Source organism: Loxodonta africana, chromosome 27 (assembly GCF_030014295.1).
Source record: "Loxodonta africana isolate mLoxAfr1 chromosome 27, mLoxAfr1.hap2, whole genome shotgun sequence".
NCBI lineage: Eukaryota > Metazoa > Chordata > Mammalia > Proboscidea > Elephantidae > Loxodonta > Loxodonta africana.
This window is the reverse complement of record NC_087368.1, coordinates 37769765-37790143: the sequence shown is the minus strand read 5'-3', so window position 1 is coordinate 37790143 and position 20379 is coordinate 37769765. Positions and strand designations below refer to the sequence as shown.

At 45.0% G+C, this 20379-nt stretch overlaps 1 protein-coding gene across 5 annotated transcripts in view; it reads right to left on the bottom strand.

Annotated features, from left to right (window-relative positions):
- Positions 1-19869, bottom strand: part of WDR48 (WD repeat domain 48) — a 52936-nt gene extending 33067 nt beyond the window's left edge. The window contains exons 1-8 of one of the 5 annotated variants that reach the window (XR_010319626.1): positions 9588-11985; positions 9158-9298; positions 6422-6500; positions 5769-5851; positions 5522-5651; positions 5228-5320; positions 2763-2851; positions 2302-2403 (exon numbers count right to left, since the gene is read on the bottom strand). Coding sequence is in view for 4 of the 5 variants with exons in the window: in XM_064277512.1 (XP_064133582.1) it covers positions 2302-2403; positions 2763-2851; positions 5228-5320; positions 5522-5651; positions 5769-5851; positions 6422-6500; positions 9158-9298; positions 9588-9650 (780 nt within the window). In the remaining variant the exon portion in view is untranslated. Of the gene's footprint in view, positions 1-2301; positions 2404-2762; positions 2852-5227; positions 5321-5521; positions 5652-5768; positions 5852-6421; positions 6501-9157; positions 9299-9587; positions 11988-19740 lie in introns of those variants that run through there. The other 4 variants (XM_064277510.1, XM_064277512.1, XM_064277509.1 and 1 more) reach the window with 4 other exon arrangements.
- Positions 19870-20379: the final 510 nt, after the last annotated feature.

Here is a 20379-nt window from a genome sequence, read left to right as displayed (position 1 = left end):
GGCTGTTGGTTTTGTATAGATGCCCTTTATTATGCTGAGGAACTTCCTTTCTATTCCTATTTTGATGAGTTTTTATCAGGAATGGGCGTTGGGCTTTATCAAATGTCTTTTCTGTGTTGACTGAGATGATCATGTGATTCTTTTATTCATGTGGTAGATTACGATGATTCATTTTTCATGTCAAACGCTCCCTGCACACCTGGTATGAATGTCACTTGCTCATGATGTATTATTTTTTTGATATGACGAATTCTATTGACCAGAATTTTGTTGAGAATTTTTGTGTCTATATTCATGAGAGAGATTGGTAATTTTCTTTCTTTGTGGTGTCTTTGCCTGGCTTTCGTATTAGGGTCATGCTGGCTTCATGGAATGAGTTCTGGAGTATTCCTTCCTTTTCTATGCACTGAAATAGTTTGAGTAGTGTGAGCTCTTTCCTGAATGTGTAGTAGAATTCTTCAGTGAAGCCAACCATACCAGGCCTTTTTGTTTGGTTGGGAGTTCTTTATTACCGCTTCAATTTCTTCTTTTGTTATGGGTCTGTTCAGTTTTTCTTCCTCAGTTTTGTATTAGTTTAGGCAGGCAGTGTGTTCCTAGAAATGTGATCATTTCCGCTAGGTTCTCAAATTTGTTGGAGTATAATTTTCATACTATGCTGTTATGATCCTTTTTATTTCAGTTGATTCTGTTGTAATGTCACTCACCTCATTTCTTATATGGATTATTTGCTTCCTTTCCTGCTTTTTTTCTGTCAATTTGGCCAGTGGTTTGTCAATTTTATTGATACTTTCAAAAAACCAGCTTCTTGTCTTGCTGATTCTTTCTATTATTCTTTTGTTCTCTATTTCTGCTCTAATCTTTACTATTTCCTTTTTTCTGGTTACTGTGGGCTTCTTTGCTGCTCTCTTTCTATTTGTATGTCAAATCTATTCTTGAGGTGGCCTCTAAATTCAGGTATATAGTAGGCAAGCCAAGCTTTAGGAAGTTTCTACGCCCATGGCTGCCTTCTTGACATCATCTTACCCTAAACCCCATGGACGCCATGTAATGTTGTCCAATTTGGATAAAGCTAACTGAAGAAGGCTTAGGCAACCATCTCAAACACAGCCTTGTAGCTACACTGCAAAACAATGAGAAGGTGACTTTAGTAGGCTTAACCTCATGTGAAAATGGGGCTGTAGAGAACTTAGGAGCCCTAGGGAATGCTCTGGCTCACAGGCAGCAATATGCCCACTACCTCTCACAACTACACAAAACACACGCATGACTCCTGCTGTGCAGATGAGGACCCTCAGGACCAGCACGGCCCCCTCCCCAAGGTCACCGCATAGCAGCCCTGAGATTCTTCTACACGCCTCACCACGCCTCTTTTCTTCAGCTTCTGAAAAATGATTTTCTTCCTCTGGCTAGTTTTTCAAACTTTCCTTTAACCTCTGGAGACAGACAAAGGTTTCTCTACTTCACATGTGACTGGCCTCCACAAAATCCTTCAAGACAATTTCCATGATACAATTTCTCCATTTTGTATTTCCAATTTCCACCATGTAATGAAATGGCGTAACAGATTGAAGCTGTTTTTCAACTCATCATCTTTCTATTCTCCCTTTTTTAACCCTATCGCAATCAATTCCAATAAGCTCTGGGCTTATCAGTTTTCTCTGAAAAAAACGGCTGGGGAAGGCAGGGGAATATGGTGGAGGTATGTCAAACCCTGAAATGGTGCACAGTTTTTTCTCTTTTCATTATTTACGTCGATGAAAAATTATTTCGTCCACTGTTACACAACAAAATTATGATTTATAATTCACAGATTACGTAGCCAACACAGTACTATCACATGTTGAACCTTTAACAAAATGTTTTTCTTTGAAATGCTGACTCTAAGCACTATGGTAGGAAACTAAACTTGTAGACTATCTTCTCCACACAGTCAACTGACAAGACCTGCTCTGTAAGGGGATACGCCACTTCAATACTGAAGCTTCCTTCTGCTTTACACACGTGACAATTCTACATTGTTTTCACCTATAAACATCATAATTGCATATACTCTCATTTGCATTAGAATTATTCTGAGAAAATTTCTTGTTCTGCCTTTATTTAAAAGTGATGCAAATACAATAATTTAAAGATATTGACTATTATATAATTGAGCACTTTATGGATTTTAAAAAAAGGCCCCAGTTTATTATGTGTGGCTTTTGGTTCAAATCAACCTATGCAACAGTATACAAGAGCAGAAATTTCTGCTGTAGGAGTGCTGACAGGTCACTGGGTGGACATCCAAGTGAAAGCCCATACCTGTGTACCATCTCTGTTCAGCAGCAAGGCCTTCACGTTATCTGTGTGCCCTTTAAGCTTCATTAGTTTTGCACATGTTCTTGGATCCCACACTCTCAAAACCTGAAAAATTTTAACAAAATATTACACAAACTGAGTATATACACTGACAAATTTAAATACTAAACAACTTTTACGAACCAATGACGACCATTAAATTCTGAGAAGCAAAAACCGTTTCTGCCAAGTAGGAGGGAGCCTTTCTAACACTGGAAACGCACCAGATTCTCCCCTCTGCATCCCTTGCCCCTCCCTCTCCCCGCAACAGAGGTTATACTCTTACTTGTTCAAATAAAACTCCCTTTCAGCATTCACCAGGCAAAACTACTGTCTATATATTTAATAATTACATGAATCAAATTACTTTGGTTTCTTTGTTTTCTGGTGTGAAAATACAGAGTGAACTTTAAGGCCCCTCTTACCTTCTCAGTGGACCCTGATACAATGATTGTTCCCAGCTGATTCATTGCCAGGCTGTAAATGGAATCTTTGTTCCCGCTTAAAGAGGATGCTATTAAGGAAAAATGGAGCTAAATGTTAACAAATCATCAGCTGTTTAGTAGCTAATCAGCAAAAACTGCAAGCTTCATTACTCGATTTAGAAAACGTTACCTCTATGAGTGCTCTAGGAAAAGGAAACCTATTTATAACGGCCACAATTCTAAGTAACAGCACTGATGCCAAAATTTACATCTTTCCTGGACTTGAGGACACACAGGAAGTGCTCAATAAGCATCTGCAAAATTGAACGGCACTACCATTCATAACTATCCATGTGAATAATGTATCTTCAGAACACATGTGCCAATAAAACAAAAAGTCCAATCTCACTAGTTTTCAGAAAAGTACAGATCAAAATAAAAATATTATCTTCGCTTATCAAGTCAGACAAAAGATAGAACGTACTTAATTCTGAAAGTAGTACAGGAAAATGACACTCTCACACATTGCTCTGGGGAGGATACACAGGTACTACACATCTGGAAGGAAACCAGGCAACGCGTAGCAAGAATCAAAATGTTTGTGCCCTTTGATTCGGAACTCAACACCACAGAGGTGAAAACAGCCGCTTATAAAGCTATCTACACAGCATGAGCCTTATTTTACAATGAAGGTTACATATAAGCTGACACAGAGAAAAGTTATAAGGAGTAAAGCAGTTAATTTCAAGTATTTAGAAAAGGGTCTGCTTGTAGTAAACGCTCAATAAATGTTTAGTTATTAGTATTATTTTAATCATAAAAAAAGCAAACTTGTACGGCATCCTCTCTAAACCATTTATTCAGCAGCATCTCTAACCACAGAGCCTGGGTGCTAATCTTGTGAACATCCTGCTTTTTTTTGGCTTTGCTCCCTCCCATGGCGTCTCTGCAGTGAGCTTTCTATCCAGAGAGTTAGCTCTGAAGGACACGTCACAGCACTCAGCAGGGACCTTGCTCCCTCCCATGGGGTCTCTGCAGTGAGCCTTCTACCCAGAGAGTTAGCTCTGAATGACATGTCACCGCACTCAAAAGGGACCTTGCTCCCTCCCATGGGGTCTCTGCAGTGAGCCTTCTATCCAGAGAGTTAGCTCTGAATGACATGTCACAGCACTCAAAAGGGACCTTGCTCCCTCCCATGGGGTCTCTGCAGTGAGCTTTCTACCCAGAGAGTTAGCTCTGAAGGACACGTCACAGCACTCAGCAGGGACCTTGCTCCCTCCCATGGGGTCTCTCTGCAGTGAGCCTTCTACCCAGAGAGTTAGCTCTGAATGACATGTCACAGCACTCAAAAGGGACCTTGCTCCCTCCCGTGGCGTCTCTGCAGTGAGCTTTCTATCCAGAGAGTTAGCTCTGAATGGCGCCTCACAGCACTCAGCGGGGACCTTGCTCCCTCCCATGGGGTCTCTGCAGTGAGCCTTCTACCCAGAGAGTTAGGTCTGAATGACACGTCACAGCACTCAGCAGGGACCTTGCCCCTTCCCATGGGGTCTCTCTGCAGTGAGCTTTCTACCCAGAGAGTTAGCTCTGAATGACACGTCACAGCACTCAGCAGGGACCTTGCCCCTTCCCATGGGGTCTCTCTGCAGTGAGCTTTCTATCCAGAGAGTTAGCTCTGAACGGCGCCTCATAGCACTCAGCAGGGACCTTGCTCCCTCCCATGGGGTCTCTGCAGCTAGCCTTCTACCCAGAGAGTTAGCTCTGAATGTCATGTCACAGCACTCAGCGGGGACCAGCTACTGAATCCCTCAGAGTGCACAGGTGAAGATCAGAACAAGGGAGCACAGCATGTACATCTTCACATGCTTCCTGACGAACAGGGTGGGACAAAGTTCAAGAAATTATAAACAGCCGTCTCCCAGCTGCCCCACAGACACACGCCAGGTTCCACTAGCAGAACTGTTTCAGCTAGGCCGGCGTGAGAGCTCCGCAGAGCCACGACGAACCAGGCCCGTGACGCAGTAAGACAGAGGGCTCAGGCCCGTGTCCTGAGTGCAGACTTTTCAGGCCTGGCTGAGCCAGAAATGTGCTCCCAAGAGTCCCGTCTGACAGCTGGCCTCGAGGACTTGAAGGCAGGCTGGGCTAGCGCGAGGCCAGTATAAGTCTAAACTCCATCAAGTCTTATCTGAGAGGCAGAGGTCTCTTACTGATAAGGCATCATGCTATTTAGCTGCTGTGAATGACTGTGAATTGCCTCCAGAAGCACCCTAGCCCTTCTGGAACCGGCTGGGTTCTCTAGGGCTACGCTGATAGTGTCTTTCTAAATGGGCACTGAAAACCTTTTCTTTCTTTCCTTGGGTATTTTCCATCTTGGCCAATAACTCAATGGCTCTTAATACACACAAACACTTTTAAAAAGGCAAAAGCCGCCTCTTTTGCCAAGTAATCACCACCTCCATCAACAGTACCTGATGAGCGTGCAGCTTTGGGCCAGGCAGTGGGCACCTCCACTTCAGCTAGGGTGCTACGACATGCACGTGTACAACAATGCCGGGTCACACCTGGAGAGGTTACCACTGTCAGGCCGCAGTGGGGAACTAGTTCCCTGTTCAGTCACACTCTTGGGGGCCAGACCACCGCGGGCAGAAGCACTCTCAAAATCTGAGACACTGCCTCGATGTAAACCTACCAGAGATGTTTTATAAACCATTATTTATGCCAGCTTGGATCCCTTTCAAAGAAATCCTTCTCAAAGGCCTTACTTGTGACAGTGTTATTTGAGGCAGTCAGCGCTGTCAGGGTGTTCACATCCCAGAGGAATATCTGTCTGTCCAGCCCAGCCGAGGCCACCAGCTCTTTATCCTTGGCGTACGCTAAGGCTTTTACGTAATCCTGTGAGGGAAGAGACACGCTATGGTCTACTCTGCAGACGGACAGGAGAGGGGCTACATCATGCACCGAGGTCTCGGTGTCACACTAAAGATGCCAACAAGGAGGTCGCTGCTTTACCTTGTGTGTCCTCAGGGTTGACATGCAAAATCCCTTATGCGCGTTCCACACTTTGACTGTTGTGTCAGAGGACGCAGATATCACTACGAGAAGCAAACAGTGACACACCCCTTAGCCTGGCTGACAGCGACTTTAAAGATGGATCTTAAAACAATATAACACTATTTCAAGCTAACGTTCTCTCTTTCTCTCTCTCTCTCTCTCTCACACGCACACACAAACTATAACATTCATAACATTACTTCAAATGTTTGTTGGAAAAGTTTCTGTAACACATACTGTAAAAACAAGAAGTTTTGATCTTACCAAAATTAGAACAAAAAGGAGTTATCAGTAGGGCGAAAAGAAGAACACATAGTGTACGAGTCTGCTGTGTACTGTTCAAAGCCTAGAAGTCAGGAGAGCAACTATCTTTGGTCAAGGGTAGTGACCAGAAGGCGGGCACAAGGGGACTTCTGGTAATGACCTGTTTCTGGATTTGGAGACTGTTACAAAGGGAGGTTCGATTTGTGAAAATGTATTCAGCCACCCTCTTAAGATTTGTGTGCTTATGTACGTTATACTTCAATTTTAAAAACGATATACAAAAAGGAAAACTTTATCAAATTGATTAAAAAACTTCTGGAAACCCAATAATCCACAGAAATACTTACATGTTTTCCCATTACAACAGAGTACGATGTCATTTACCCAGTCAGTGTGGTGTTCCATAGATGCTATGTATGGATCTTGCTGAAATTAAAAGAAAAACCACAGGAGTGCTGTAAGTTTGTATGAGAGGATGGAACGTGTTAGACGTTATAGAAAACCAGCTGCTGTTGAGCCAGTTACAACTCATGGCTACCCCTGTGCATCAGAGTAGAAGAACTGTGCTCCACAGGGTTTTCAACGGCTGATTTTTTGGAAATAGATTGCCAGGCCTTTCTTCCGAGACACCTCTGGGTGGATGCAAACTTCCAACCTTTCAGCTAGCAGGTGAGTGCGCTAACCGTTTGCACCAAAAATTATAGGTATGTCTATATTTCTCAATTAATGTAATACACTAGTCTAAGGTCTTAAAATTAACCAGTTAATTTAGGGTATAATTTCACCAAACATGTGATGCTTCCAGACCATAGACGTAAACGGAAGTTTTTTTTCCAGGACAGTTTTATTACTGACTCTGAGTGGGAATGGACTTGCCAGCACACAGCGATAGGTTTCTAGGACAAGTGCTTAATTTCTGTGCATTGTGGTAGTGAAGGCAACAAACTCGGGGTGAGGCACTGTGGGTGATAGAAAAGGACAGGACTTGACTGAATCTGCAGGCCGGGGGAGTCTCAATCCGTGGTGGTAAAGGCCCACAGCACATGGGCAGAAACGAGTCTGAAGAGTGTTCTGAGGAACCCAACTGACTGCAGAGAAGACAACACGTGCTTTTAGCTTCCTCCTGCTGCTGCTTTTACTTTCTGAATGAAGTGTTCCCTCCTCTCACGGTATCTACAGCCCTGCAGAGAGGACACAGAAGGCAAGGCTGGGGGAGTGCTTACTACCGGTACCACCATTTCAGTTCAGCAACCTGAGAGTTCTTCTATTCCGCTCAGCCGGCTTAATCACCAGAACAGGCCTTTTAAAAAAGAGTATTTAGTTACATCCTACACCTAAGACAGGCAAGCGCTAGACACTTCGTGGCAACGAGAACAGCCACCTAAGACAGGCAAGCGCTAGACACTTCACGGCAACGAGAACAGCTCTCTACAAGTCCGAGAAACGACGCTCTGCAATCCTGGCATAAAGGAAGACCAGAAAAACGTTGCCAGAGGTGTGAGAGGCAGCTTTCCAGACTCTTCCGGGTCGGTTCTTACGAGTGGTTTCCTTAACTTGCTTGAAACATTGTGAATTCCCAAAAAGGTGACATCCCAAATCAAATCTAAGTACCAAAATGCATTCCAAAGCCGAACACAAGTGGCCTTCTTACTCTCCACGCCTTTGACACTGGGCCACCACCGTTTCCATTAGCAAAGGAATGCAAAGCCTGCTGGACCACAGTCCTGCAACTACGTAAAGCCGCAGTTCTTCTCCTGGAATGAGCATCAGGCTTGCAGAGCTTGCTAAAAATACGCAGAACTTTAAAGAAATACAAGGCCTAGCACAAGAGTTTTAGCATTACCTTGAGCTCTAATCCTCTGTCACTTACTAGCCATTTAACCATGGGCCTCTCTGAACCTGTTTTCCCATTTAGAAAATGGATCCTAAGAGTTAAAGTCATATCATTGATATCAAAATGCTAACAGTGCCTGGTACGTGGTAAGGGCTCAGTACACGCTCCTTTTCCTTCCTGCATCTTCCTTTCTGTGTTATACACAACACAGGCATTCAAACAAAATCCACTGCCATCTGACTGGGGGCTCATCTTCATATATACTAAATCATGCCCCCTGCCTGAGACAGCAAACTTTAAATAAACCTCCCGAAGAAGGGGGGGATGTTGTCCTCACAGTTTTACATCAGCCTTTTGTGGGGACCCTAATATCTTTTAAATGAAGAAGTAAAATATTTGCTCAAGATTAATGATAAATGTAAAAGCATGTTCAATGTTTTTTTAGTACCACTGAAAAGGGTTGCCAAGAGGCTTTTTGGAACATATTTAAAGTAACCCCCCTAACAGGCAAATCTCTCTGTTCTTTTGCAGCAGAGAACTCTTACCACAAGCCTAGTTTACTCAGTCCTTGCCTCAGCTAAAACAGTCCTGAAACTTCCCGAGGGCTGTTTTCTCAGAAACTTACAGAACTCTGGCTGCAATGTCTTTATAAAGCATGTCTCAAACCTCAGGGCTCAGAGATTAAGCAGGAGGCTGTGAAAGGTCTTATATTAGAGAAAGCCACTGGACCAAAATTTACTCTGCGGACCCCTGAGGGAGCGGGAGAGCAGGGGGACGCAGACCCCAAATTCCCGTAAAAAGACCAGACTTAATGGTCTGACTGAGACTGGAGGAATCCCGGCGGCCATGGTCCCCAGACCTTCTGTCGGCACAGGACAGGAACCATCCCTGAAGACAACTCATCAGACATGAAAGGGACTGGTCAGCGGGTGGGAGAGAGACGCTGATGAAGAGTGAGCTAATTAAATCAGGCGGACACTGGAGAGTGTGTTGGCAGCTCTTGTCTGGAGGGAGGATGGGAGGATAGAGAGAGAGAGAAGCTGGCAAAATTGTCACGAAAGGAGAGACTGAAAGGGCTGACTCAATAGGGGGAGAGCAGGTGTGAGTACGGAGTAAGATGTATGTAAACTTATATGTGACAGACTGATTGGATTTGTAAACGTTCACTTGAAGCTTAATAAAAGTTAATAAAAAAAAAAAAATTTACTCTGAGTATAAATCTAAGACGTCAACTCAACCCCTGCCTCACCTTGTGCTGATTGACACTCCATATCCTTATGATGGAGTCGCGGCCGGCCGTGAAGAGTCTGTTCAGCGCTGGATCCAGCTGCAGGGCATTGACTCCGTTTCGATTGTACTTCTCCACTTCATCCCGAATAACGTAGGAGACCTGACGAATAGTCAATGTTTGCTTTTTTGGAGTTACAAAACATGAAACACCAAAACGCAGTCTACTAATGGCCAATCTGAAACCCTGTGCTGAATAGTACTTATTTTTCAATCCAATAAAAGCTTAATTTTTATTTTACTCTACAAAAATTGAAGGGCTGAGGAGAAGAGATGAATGACATTAAGGAGCGCCTACCCCAAGACGTGGGAAAATAGAGGGTCAGCGAAAATGAGGAAAGCCCTCCGTGAGGTGAACTGACATGGCGGCTGCGGCAATGGGCTCAACATACCAGAAGTTGTGCGAACAGCGCAGGACCGGCAACGTTCCGTTCTGTTAGACATACGGTCGCCATGAGCAGGAGCCACCTCGATGGCAACGCGCACCACCGCCACCACCGAGGTGCGTAAGTCTGATGCTGAGCTACTGCAACCGCCTCCTAACGAGGCTCCTCTCCTCCACTCTTGCTCGTCTTTAATCCATTCTCTACAAAGCAGCTGAAGTAATCTTCTAAAACGTAAATCGGAACGCGTCTCAGCCCTGCTCAAAAACCGCCGGCTGCTTACTGCTAGACTCACGATCTGACCTGACTCCCTGACGGGGCCTAGCGGGCCTTGTCCACCTTTCCTGCCGTCCCCAGCTCACTGCTCCAGCTGCTGGCCCACGCTGTGCTGGTCACAAGGCCATCACAATGCTGCTCCCCTCGCTGGAAGCTCTTCCTCCACTCTGGGTCTGCCTAACCCCTACTGCAGTCTTTCGGTTTCTGTTTAAATGAGGCTTCCTCAAAAAGGCTTTCCTGACCCACCGAGCAAAATGAGGCTTTGGGTTCCCAAAACGCTGAACTTTTCCCTCAGGGTACTTTCCTCTACTTTGTTACTACTGTTGGTGACCGCCTGTCTACTCCAGGTGAAAGCCCAAGAGAATCAACCAGAAAGACTACAGTAAAACAAAACAAAACAAAAAGAGTCAATGAGCTGGTTGGCAGCCGGAAGCAAAACTTTCCTGATCTAATAAAATAGCTAGTTAAGCACATAAGTGGGGAGAGGGCATCTACCATAGCTGTTTAACAATCGATACCTACAGACAGACTTTTCAGGGAGGAGATGCAACGCAGAGCAAGGGGGCAAGTCACAATTCCTGCGTAAAGGCGTAAATTTAGCCCAATTTTGGCCAGAATCGCAACGGAACTCTTTGTAGAAATTGACAAAATAATACTTAAGTTAAATTAATAAATGAATATCTAGGATATTTTTTAAAATGAAGGTAATTGGGAGGATATCCTTCAAAGATCTGAAAAGGTATTACAAAGCTACCAGAATTACAGTGGAGTACTACAATAAAAAAAAAACTACAATAGGAATATATAAAAGGATGAATGGAATAAAACAAAATTTGAAAACACCTTTTCTATTATAAATTTTCTATTTTAACACAGTGTCTCAAATTAACAAGGACATGAAAAAATTTTAATACATTACCTAGACTCATTCATTGATTTTACTGGGAAAAATTATATCCCTTTTCTACATCTTAAAACCAAAATGAATTTTCATATAAAGACTGGAATTTAATCATGTAATTATAAAATGAATTTTTGTGTAGATTGAAGATTGGAACTTAATAATGTAATAATAAAAATACTTAAGAGAAAAAGGACTGGTGAGTATTTATGGGGTCTCTAGGTAGAGAAAGCCTTCTTACAGGACAAGACAGAGAGCAATCTTTGCCAAGGGGAAAAGCAACACTGATTTGACACGATACAAATCAAACCTCTGCATGGACACAAATGTTCATAGCACAACTACCTGTAACAGTCAACATGCAGAGACGTCCCAAATGCCCATCAACTGAAGAACAAATACACAAAATCTGGTGTATCTGTGAAGTGGGATATTACTGGTGCAGGACCAGGCAGTGTTTGGTTCTGGTGTACATAGGGTCACTGTGAGTCGGAACCAACCCAACAGCACGTAACGACGACGATGACAACGTAAAAGACGAATGAAGGTCTAATACGTGCTGCAACTTGGATGAACCTTGAAAAGGTTATGCTAAGCAGAAAGAAGCAAGGCATACACCAAAACCAAAAACCCAGTGCCGTGGAGTCGATTCTGACTCATAGCGACCCTGTAAGGACAGAGTAGAACTGCCCCAGTTTCCAAGGAGCGCCTGGCGGAGTCAAGCTGCCAACCCTTTGGTTAGCAGTTGGGCTGCTTAACAACTACGCCACCAGGGTTTGCAAGGCATAAAAGGTCTCGTGTTTTATGATTCTATTTATAGGAGACGTCCACAATAGGAAAATCTATAAAGACAGTAAGTAGATTAGTGGTTGTAAAGGGCCTGGGGAGAGGGGGACAGGAGGTGACGGCTCACGGGTATGGAGTTTCTCTTCTGGGTGATGAGAATGTTCTGGAATTAGCCAACGGATGCACACCTTTGCGAATTCAGGAAAAATCATTTAATTGTATTCTTTAAAAGGGTGAACTTTATGATGTGTGCATTTTATCTTAATGAAACTATTATTAAAACAAAACAAAAACCCTCTGTCAAAAAATAACATGAGCAGGATTGAAACGCTCAATACTCGAATAAATATGAAAGACAAAAATTTACTCTTGACAATAGAGAGTCCTGACAAAACAGTAAGTCAAATTCTTCAATAGAAAGAGTGACGAAAACCATAAAGAGGAAATCTTAAAAAAAGAAATTAAAATGGTAAACAAACACAAAAATAATAAAGGACATGAAAATTAATGAGATCATTTTACTTATCAAACAGGAAGATTTTTTCTTTTTTAAATAATTACCATTTTTTCTGAAGGTTAGTGAACATTCTCGTATTGACAGAGTATAAACCATTACCTTCCTGGCAAACAATTTTGCAAATATCTATTGAAAGCTTTAAAATGTGCATGCCCTTTGAAATTCTACTTCCAGGAATTTATCCTTTAAAAAGAGCCAGGGTTGTATACACAAATAGTTCACAAGGATGTTGTCCTAACCTAGTTTTTTGGGTACAAGTAACTGAAATCTATTCAAACCAGCTTAAGTCTAAATAAACAAGAATTTAACATGCACTACCTAACAGAGCCCAAGGGCAGAAACAGCATCATGCTCAGAAGAGTTATTTTACAATTATATCCCAGGACCTCTCTGCTTAACCCTCCGATGGCTTTTCACTGCATCCAAAGCAAACGCCCAACTCCTGGCCTGATGTGGCTCCAGCCCGCACTCCCACACTCACCTCAAACTACCGAACCACAGCTTCTGCAGCTTCCTTCTGACAGTCGCCCCAAACTACTTTCCGTCCTTTACACACAACAAGCTCTTTCCTGCCCCAGGGCCTTCAAACTTATTGCTCCCTGTGCCAAGAAAATTCTCCACCTTCCGGTACTCTTCCCCTCAGCTTTGACCTTCAGGTCTCAGCAGAAATGTCACCTCTCTTCCTGGTCCTCCTTCCCACCACCTCCACTACCCTATCACTTATCCTAGTTATTTCTTTCACAGACCTTATCACACTCCGTATTTATCTTTTTGTTGAGTTTATACCTCCTCCATTAGAATAAAAACTACAAGAGGGCAGGGAACTTGTTTGCCTTATTCTTCCCAGGACTATACCCCCTTTATACTGTCGGGAATATAAAAGACATTTAATAAATATTTGCTACATGAATCAGGTTTTAGAAAACCATCAGGAACCAAGTTGGCTTCAATGTCAACTTTGGTGTCTCCCAGTATCTCTTTCTTTGGGGCTCTACAGTCTCTAATATGCTTCTCTATCAGAACATTTTCTTCAGCAGAGACTACGTAGCAAAGCAAGTCTGGGCCAACCTCTTCTAGGGTGTCTACTACAGATGTATTATTTAAAATGGCAAAGAATTAGAGCCACCCTATTTGGATAAAATCTGGCACACATCTCTGGCACACATTAAAAACACTGATGTGTATCTACAGTGAAAGACACAGGAAGAAAGTCAGGGTATATTCTTAAATGAAATCCGCATGGTCCAGTAGAGCAGTGTATAACAATCACTACTGTAAAATAAGTCTTGAAATATTAAATACATAATATACTTAAACACACAAGTCTGGAAGGATAAACGTATAGCTTACAGTCAACTTCCCTGAACAATGGGGTTATGGTGATATTCACTCTCATGCCTTTTTATATGTTTGAATGTTTTACAATGGAAATACGTTAGTTTTTGAATCTATAATTTACATCCAAGTAATTTTTACCTGTATTTAAAAAGTCAAATAGTATTAATAGACTGTAACGAAAAGCAGTCTCCCAGTCTGTTTTCCCCATACGCAGTCCTATTGCCTTGCCTTCAAGTCAATTCCGACTCATGGTAGCCCCATGGGTCACAGAGCACAATACTTATGGAAAGGTCCCTGGGTGGCGTGAATGGCTTGCTCTCGACTAACTGAAAGCTTGGTGGTTTGAACCTAAACAGAAGGGCTTCCTTGAAGATTACAGCCAAGAAAACCCTATGAAGCTCAGTTCTACTCTGCAACACATAGGGTCACCATGAGTTGGAATCACCTGGATGGCAATAGGGTTTTCTTGCTTGTAACCTTTAAGGAAAACTTTCTCTGTGCTACATAGAGGAGGAGCTGTGGTGGTGCACTGGTTAAGAGCTGAGCTGCTAGCCAAAAGGTTGGCAGTTTGAATCCACCAACTGCTCCTAGAAAACTCTATGGAGCAGTTCTACTCTGTCCTATAGGATCACTGTAAGTTGGAATTGACTCCCGACAACAGCTGGCTTGGTTACATTATGAATACATTTCCTTCCTCTGAGAGTTTTTTGTTTTCCCCAGAGTTTCTAACCATCTTCCTTTCCTTTCCCAGTGTTTTCCTCTAATTCTCCTCCATTGCTGTATTATAAGCCCCCTCCTTTTTTTTCCCAGAAGGCTTTCCCCTCAGAGCCCTGCAATCTGGGGTGGCTGTCCTCTAGGTCTGCTGGCACAGCTGTCACTCTGGTGGTTCCTTTGGCTGTTTTTCTGGGCTACAGGCATTGTTTCCTGCATGCCAATGTCTTCTTTCTTTGCTCACTCCCCAGTTTTCCTGAATTCCATTCCCAGGAACTTAAGTAAACAACATAAGAAAAGGTACATGGTGGGTAACTTAGTCCCTGCATGCTTGAAAAGGGCTTCACCTTTACACCTGACTTGGCAGGATAAAGAAGTCCAGATTGAAAAAATTCCTCGTTTCCGAAGGCATTGCTCTAATTTTCTCCAGCATCCAGTGTTGTGTGCCATTCACTGAATTCAATGCCATTCTATTGCACTCAACTTTGAACTCAACCAATTTTCTTTCTCTCCTGCCTGCCCCCTCCCCCAGCCTTTAGGATCTTTGCTTTTTTCTGGGTATAATGAAGTATCTTGACTTGGTTCTTTTGTCATTAATTTTGTTGTGCTCTGAGAAAGTCCTTTCAATCTAGAAACGTATGGTACATGAGCTCTGGGAAATTTTACCGTATTAATCCATTAACAACCATCTCTCTTTTTCTTTGCTGTTTTGAGCTCCTAACAGTCAGATACTGGACTTTTCAGATTGATTCTTCATTTTTTATGCATTCTATACTTCTTATCTTTGTTCTTTTATTTACTTTTAAGGACTTCCTTTTTGTTCCCTGGGTGGCTCAAAAGGTCAGGTGCTCAGCTGATTGTCTAAATCTACCCAGAAGCACCTCCCAAGAAAGGTAACAGTCACTGAAAACTCTACACACTGCAGTTCTGCTCTGAAAACACGGGGTCGCCATGAATCGAAATTAACTCAAAGGCAGCTGGTAATGCTGGTAAAGGCTTTCTTTACTGTTTTATAGCTCCGCTGTTAACTTCAGGGTAAATTTAACATGGTGGAGAAAAAAAGATTTATCTTTAACAAGGGAGTGATTAAATAATTGTGTTTGATACATTCTATACGGTTATTAAAGAATGAACACAAACTGTATACACTGATATAATACATATTACACAAAAAACTTTTTAAAGAAAAAAAAATCTGGCCATATAAAGGAAAAACAACATTCAATTCTTTCAACAAGTATTGACTGAACATCTATCTGCCAGTTGCCAGGCCCTATTCTGAGTGCTAAGGCTACAGAAGCAAGCCCTCCTCTAATGGTGGAAAGGGCATAATTAAAGGTGACCGCAAGTCAAGTGACGTTTTTCCCCAAGATACAGGTAAGTCTTTGCAGGCAGCAGAGGTGGAACTGAAGAAAAGAGAAGAGTAGAAGACAGAGACAGAGGCAACAACTGAGGGAACGAGGTCCCGGAAAAACGTCATTCAGAGCCAAGAGGACAAGCAAAGGCAGAGATGGGGACCCTCATATCAGACTGCCCTAATGTGCCTTAAAAGAGGCAGGAGAGGCTGTGTGAGCTCTGCAATGGGGTGGAAAGCCAGGCCTGCAGTAGGAAGTCTGCATTTTGGAAGAGCCAATTAAAGGGATTCAGATAGAAAAATAATGGGGTACCCACCCAGCAGCAAGTATGCAGTCAAGTTACACTGTTAAGAATTTGTAGTTGGCCCAGTAAGTACTGTTTCATTAATTTCTCCAGCAGTTATCTGGGACTCAAAAAAAAGGATCAGACTGTAGGGCTGATCCACTGAACTTCCCATGATCCGTCTCTGAATTTCAAACTTGAGTATCCCTAGAGTTATTGGCAGTGTGCTGGAGGGTAGAGAAAAACATATTTCTGAGATGATCACTTTGTTTGAAGGTAACTGTATTAGCTTTCCATTGCTGTGGTAACCAATTATCACAACCTTAGCAGCTTAAGACAACACCCGTTTATTATTTCACAGTTCTGATCGTCAGAAGTCCAGGCTGGGCAAGCCCGTTGCTTGTGGTCTCACGAGGTGGAAACCAAAGTGGTTCCTTACTGAGGCTCATTCAGGATGTTGGTTAAATGCAGCTCCTTCTGGTGGCAGGCCTAAGGCCCCTGTTTCCTTGCTGGCTGTCAGCCAGCACCCATTTCTGCTCCTAGAGGCTGCTGCACTCCTTCTCATGCGTCCCACATGGCCCCGTCCTGCAACTGGGGTCAAGGGTCACACCACTCCTCCTCCTGCTGCATCAGACTCCAGCTGGAGAAAGTTCTCCGCTCTGAAGGGTCACGTGATTAGACTGGACCCACCAGGATAATTCGGGATATCCCCCTATTTAAGGCCTTACAGGAGGAGCCCTGGTGGCACAGTGGTTAAAGTGCTCGCTGCTGATCGAAAGGTCAGTGGTTGGAACCCACTAGCTGCTCCAGAGGAGAAAGATGTAGTCTGCTTCTGTAAAGATTACATCCTTTGAAACTCTCTGGGGCAGTTCTGCTCTGCCTGTGTGGTCACTGTGAGTCGGAATCAACTCGACGGCAATGGGGTTTTGTTTTTTTTTGAAGCACCCATATATTTTTCTTTCAAAATGGAAAAAATTCTTATTTGTAAGAACAAATACATCATAAAATGCTTTAAAAATAAAGGTACATGTATTCTAAAGTAAGATATCCCATATTTTAAACAAACAAACCCAAACAACCAAATCGGCTGCCACTGAGACGATTCCAGGTGTTTTAGGGCGGAATCACTTTCTGTAGGATTTTCAGTGGCTGTGACCTTTCAGAAGTAGACCACCAGGACATTCTTCCAAGGTGCCCCGGGGGGGTTCTAACTGCCAACCTTCCTTAGTAGCCCAGTACTAAACCTTCTGCACCACACAGAGACTCCGTTTCCTGTCCTACCCGTAATCACACAATCCAATCCCCCAGTGGTAACTGACAGTCAGTATCCTTCCAGGCTTTTAAAATGCAGTATTTCCTTTGTGGAAATGGGTTCGTACTATACTGACTTGCTTTTTTGACTTCTGGGCACCTTTCCTTCTTAATAGGTACATACCTAGCTTATCTCTTCAACAGCTGTGTCTTGACATGTTACCATAATCTGTCAATTCTCCACTGATGGACACTTAAATTTTTTTCACTTTCTCACACTGATAATATTCCTACAATAAACACCCTTGCACAAGTAGAGAAAGGTATACACACATGTATCTCTGCAGAAGAGGTTTTCAGAAGAGAAATTACTGGGCAATGGTAACGTACATTTATAACTCTGACGCAGAATAGCAGGCACGATGGCTCCATTTATAGTGAAAAATCCTGTATGTCAGGTACACAAAGAGGTAAAGAACAGTGATTCTCAATCAGGGTAATTTGGACTGCCAGGGGACATCTGAAAATGTCTGGAGACATTTTTGGTTGTCCCAAGTGTGGGGGTGCTACTAGCATTGCGCAGAGGCCAAGGATGATGGTAAATATCCTACAATGTACAGGACAGTTTCCCACTACAAAAAAGGATCCGGCCCAAGATGTCAGTAATACTCACGCTGAGAAATCTTAGTTTAGAATCATATATCGCATTACTCATGGTAGCTTTCTTTGAGTGGAGGGCAGCTATCGTTTATACCTTTTTTATTATTTGTAGGTTTCTTGCAATGCACGTGCACTAGTTTTAAAAACACTTCTCAGAACAAACAAAAATTCTCTCTCAGGTAGAGATAAAATATCAATCTCTGTGGCTTCTCACACTGCTTTTATACATTGTGGACAAGCTCTGAAAGCAGCTGACAAGGCCCCCGAATCTTCTCTTCTGCAGGCTAATCTTAGTTTCAAGTCAGTTCACCAATCTGGTTACTATACTTATTGAGAACAAGGTGCTCAATTCTCAGCCCCAAACGCTAGGTCTGTACTCTGACAAGCAGTCTGGAACTATCACCTCCCTCATTCTACCTGTGTGGGCTCACACTGGGATTAAAACAGTTTTCCACCTGTACGGCAGTTAACTTAAGTCTTTCACATCTTGACTTTCACAGTTGCCTCCTACATCTAAACGAAGGGCACTAAGAGGCCTCTTTAACAACCCTTACTCCCCTATGGAGTGTACCATTCCAGTATCTGGAAGAGCACCACCATCTATTGGTTCCTCCAGTCGTCAAGCCTTTCTCTCCATTCCAAACCCAAACCAAACCCAGTGCCATCAAGTCGATTCCGACTCATAGCGACCCTATAGGACAAAGTAGAATTGCCCCATAGAGTTTCCGAGGAGTGCCTGGCAGATTTGAATTGCCAGCCCTTTGGTTAGCAGCCATAGCACTTAACCACTACGCCACCAGGGTTTCCTTCTCTTGATTAGTGTTGCCTAAATACTTAACCACCTAGATTCCCTGGGAAAAATCATCTGGTCAATTACATACCACGACTTCAGGCTGTCCAGTTGCAACACAATTAAGCTACAATTCTGGGTTACATTTTAGTTGGGAGGAGACAGTGTCACCACCTACGATCACCTTACACCGTGATTTCAGGGGATTTAGATTCTTAGTAATTTCACTCAATTCAACAAATATCCAATGAGTACTTTAGACACCGTCCTGATCAAAGAGATCAATAAAACAAAGAGTGGAACTGCCTCAGAAAACTTTATGCCTCACACCCTTTTCCTGGGGTTACCTTACTGCAGGCACCTTTTGTCCTGACTATTAAACACCCACTGATTTCAACCTGCAGAACGACATATCATGGTGGGTTTTGTCAAGAAAGCCTGGGTCTTACTCCTACATTTTCTCAAACCTTGCATACTTTTGAGTTCAAATTAAGTGCTGGACAAATAGTTAACGTACCATGTCGCCACTACTGCATACACTATACCTGCAGGCAAACACCTGAAATAGGTCTTCTATTATTCCCTGCATTGCTGGAAAAAATAGCAAGAACTCTTACGCTTACCCAAAATAAAAACGAATTCACGAAGGCATAAAGCATACGCAGAATGATTAGATAATTCTTTCACCTTGGATAATAAATCATAAAAATAGAAAAAAAATATTCAGGGACGTACGATGAAGATGAAGAAACGCTGAAAACGAAATTAAACCGGCATTTCCCCACCAACACCCGGCCCGCCGCTGCCCCTCACTGGGAAGCGAGCTCCGGCAGCAGAGGTGGCGGGGCTCCCCGTGCGGACCCCACCGCGGAAGCCGGGGTCGTCGGCGCCCCGCCGCCCGTCACGCCCCGCCGGGCCCCCGCGCTCGCCGCCCGCCCGCCCACCGGGAAGCCCCGCAGGCCTCGGCCAGAGCGCCTCGGGGAAGGCAGGGCAGGGTAGGCGGCTGGCCAGGGGACGCGCCCACCGCCTCGCGGGCCCGATCCTCCGGGAGAAGGGGCGACCGACCGCCCCGGGTTCCAGGGCGCGCGCCCCGGGGGCCCCGAGTCTGCGTCCGCGCCGCCCCCGCCCCTTCCTCAAGCCGTTAGCGCCGCGGCCCCACCTCTCACCGCCGCTCGCCCGGGCCCGCGCGCCCCGCCCCGCTCCCCGCCGGCCGCGGCCTGAGGCATCTGCTGGCGGGAGGCGGCCCCGGGCCGGGCAGTCGGGTCCGAGAGGCCGAGGACCCGGGCTCCCATACCTGCACTTTCCGCCGCCCGGCCGTGTTCTGCCGGTGATGGGCCGCCATCTTGCATGTTGACACTCCGACGTCACTTCCGGAAATGGCGCGGGCCGAGCGGATGTCCTGCCCCTTCCCCTCGGGCGGGGGCGGTGGCGGCGGCTGTGCGTGCGGCGGCGGCGGCGGCGGCGGCGGCGGCGGCGGCGGCGGCGGCCGTGCGTGAGGCGGCGGCGGCCGTGCGTGAGGCGGCGGCGTCCGTGCGTGAGGCGGCGGCGGAAGGGCGCGCGGCGGCGGCGGCCGTGCGTGAGGCGGCGGCGGCCGTGCGTGAGGCGGCGGCGGCGGCTCCGCGCCGTGGCCGGGCTCTGGGCGCGCGGCGGTCTCGTGGAAGCGGAGCCTTCCTGTGGGCACAGCGCTGGCGGAGGACCACCCGCTTCTCCGAGCTGAGGCAGCAAGCGCATTCCGCCGTGGGGCCCCACACCCCGGCTTGCACGCTCCCTGGGGCGGTCCTCGGGCAGAGCGCTGAGGCCAGGTAGGGGGCGAGACTCCTCGGCAGCCAGGGAGCCGACTGCTTGGCCGCGAAGGAGGCACCTAGACGTTCGCAGGACAACGACCTGGCCTGGGAGGAGAGAAGCGGCCGCCCTTGGGAAGGGGGCAGGCCGG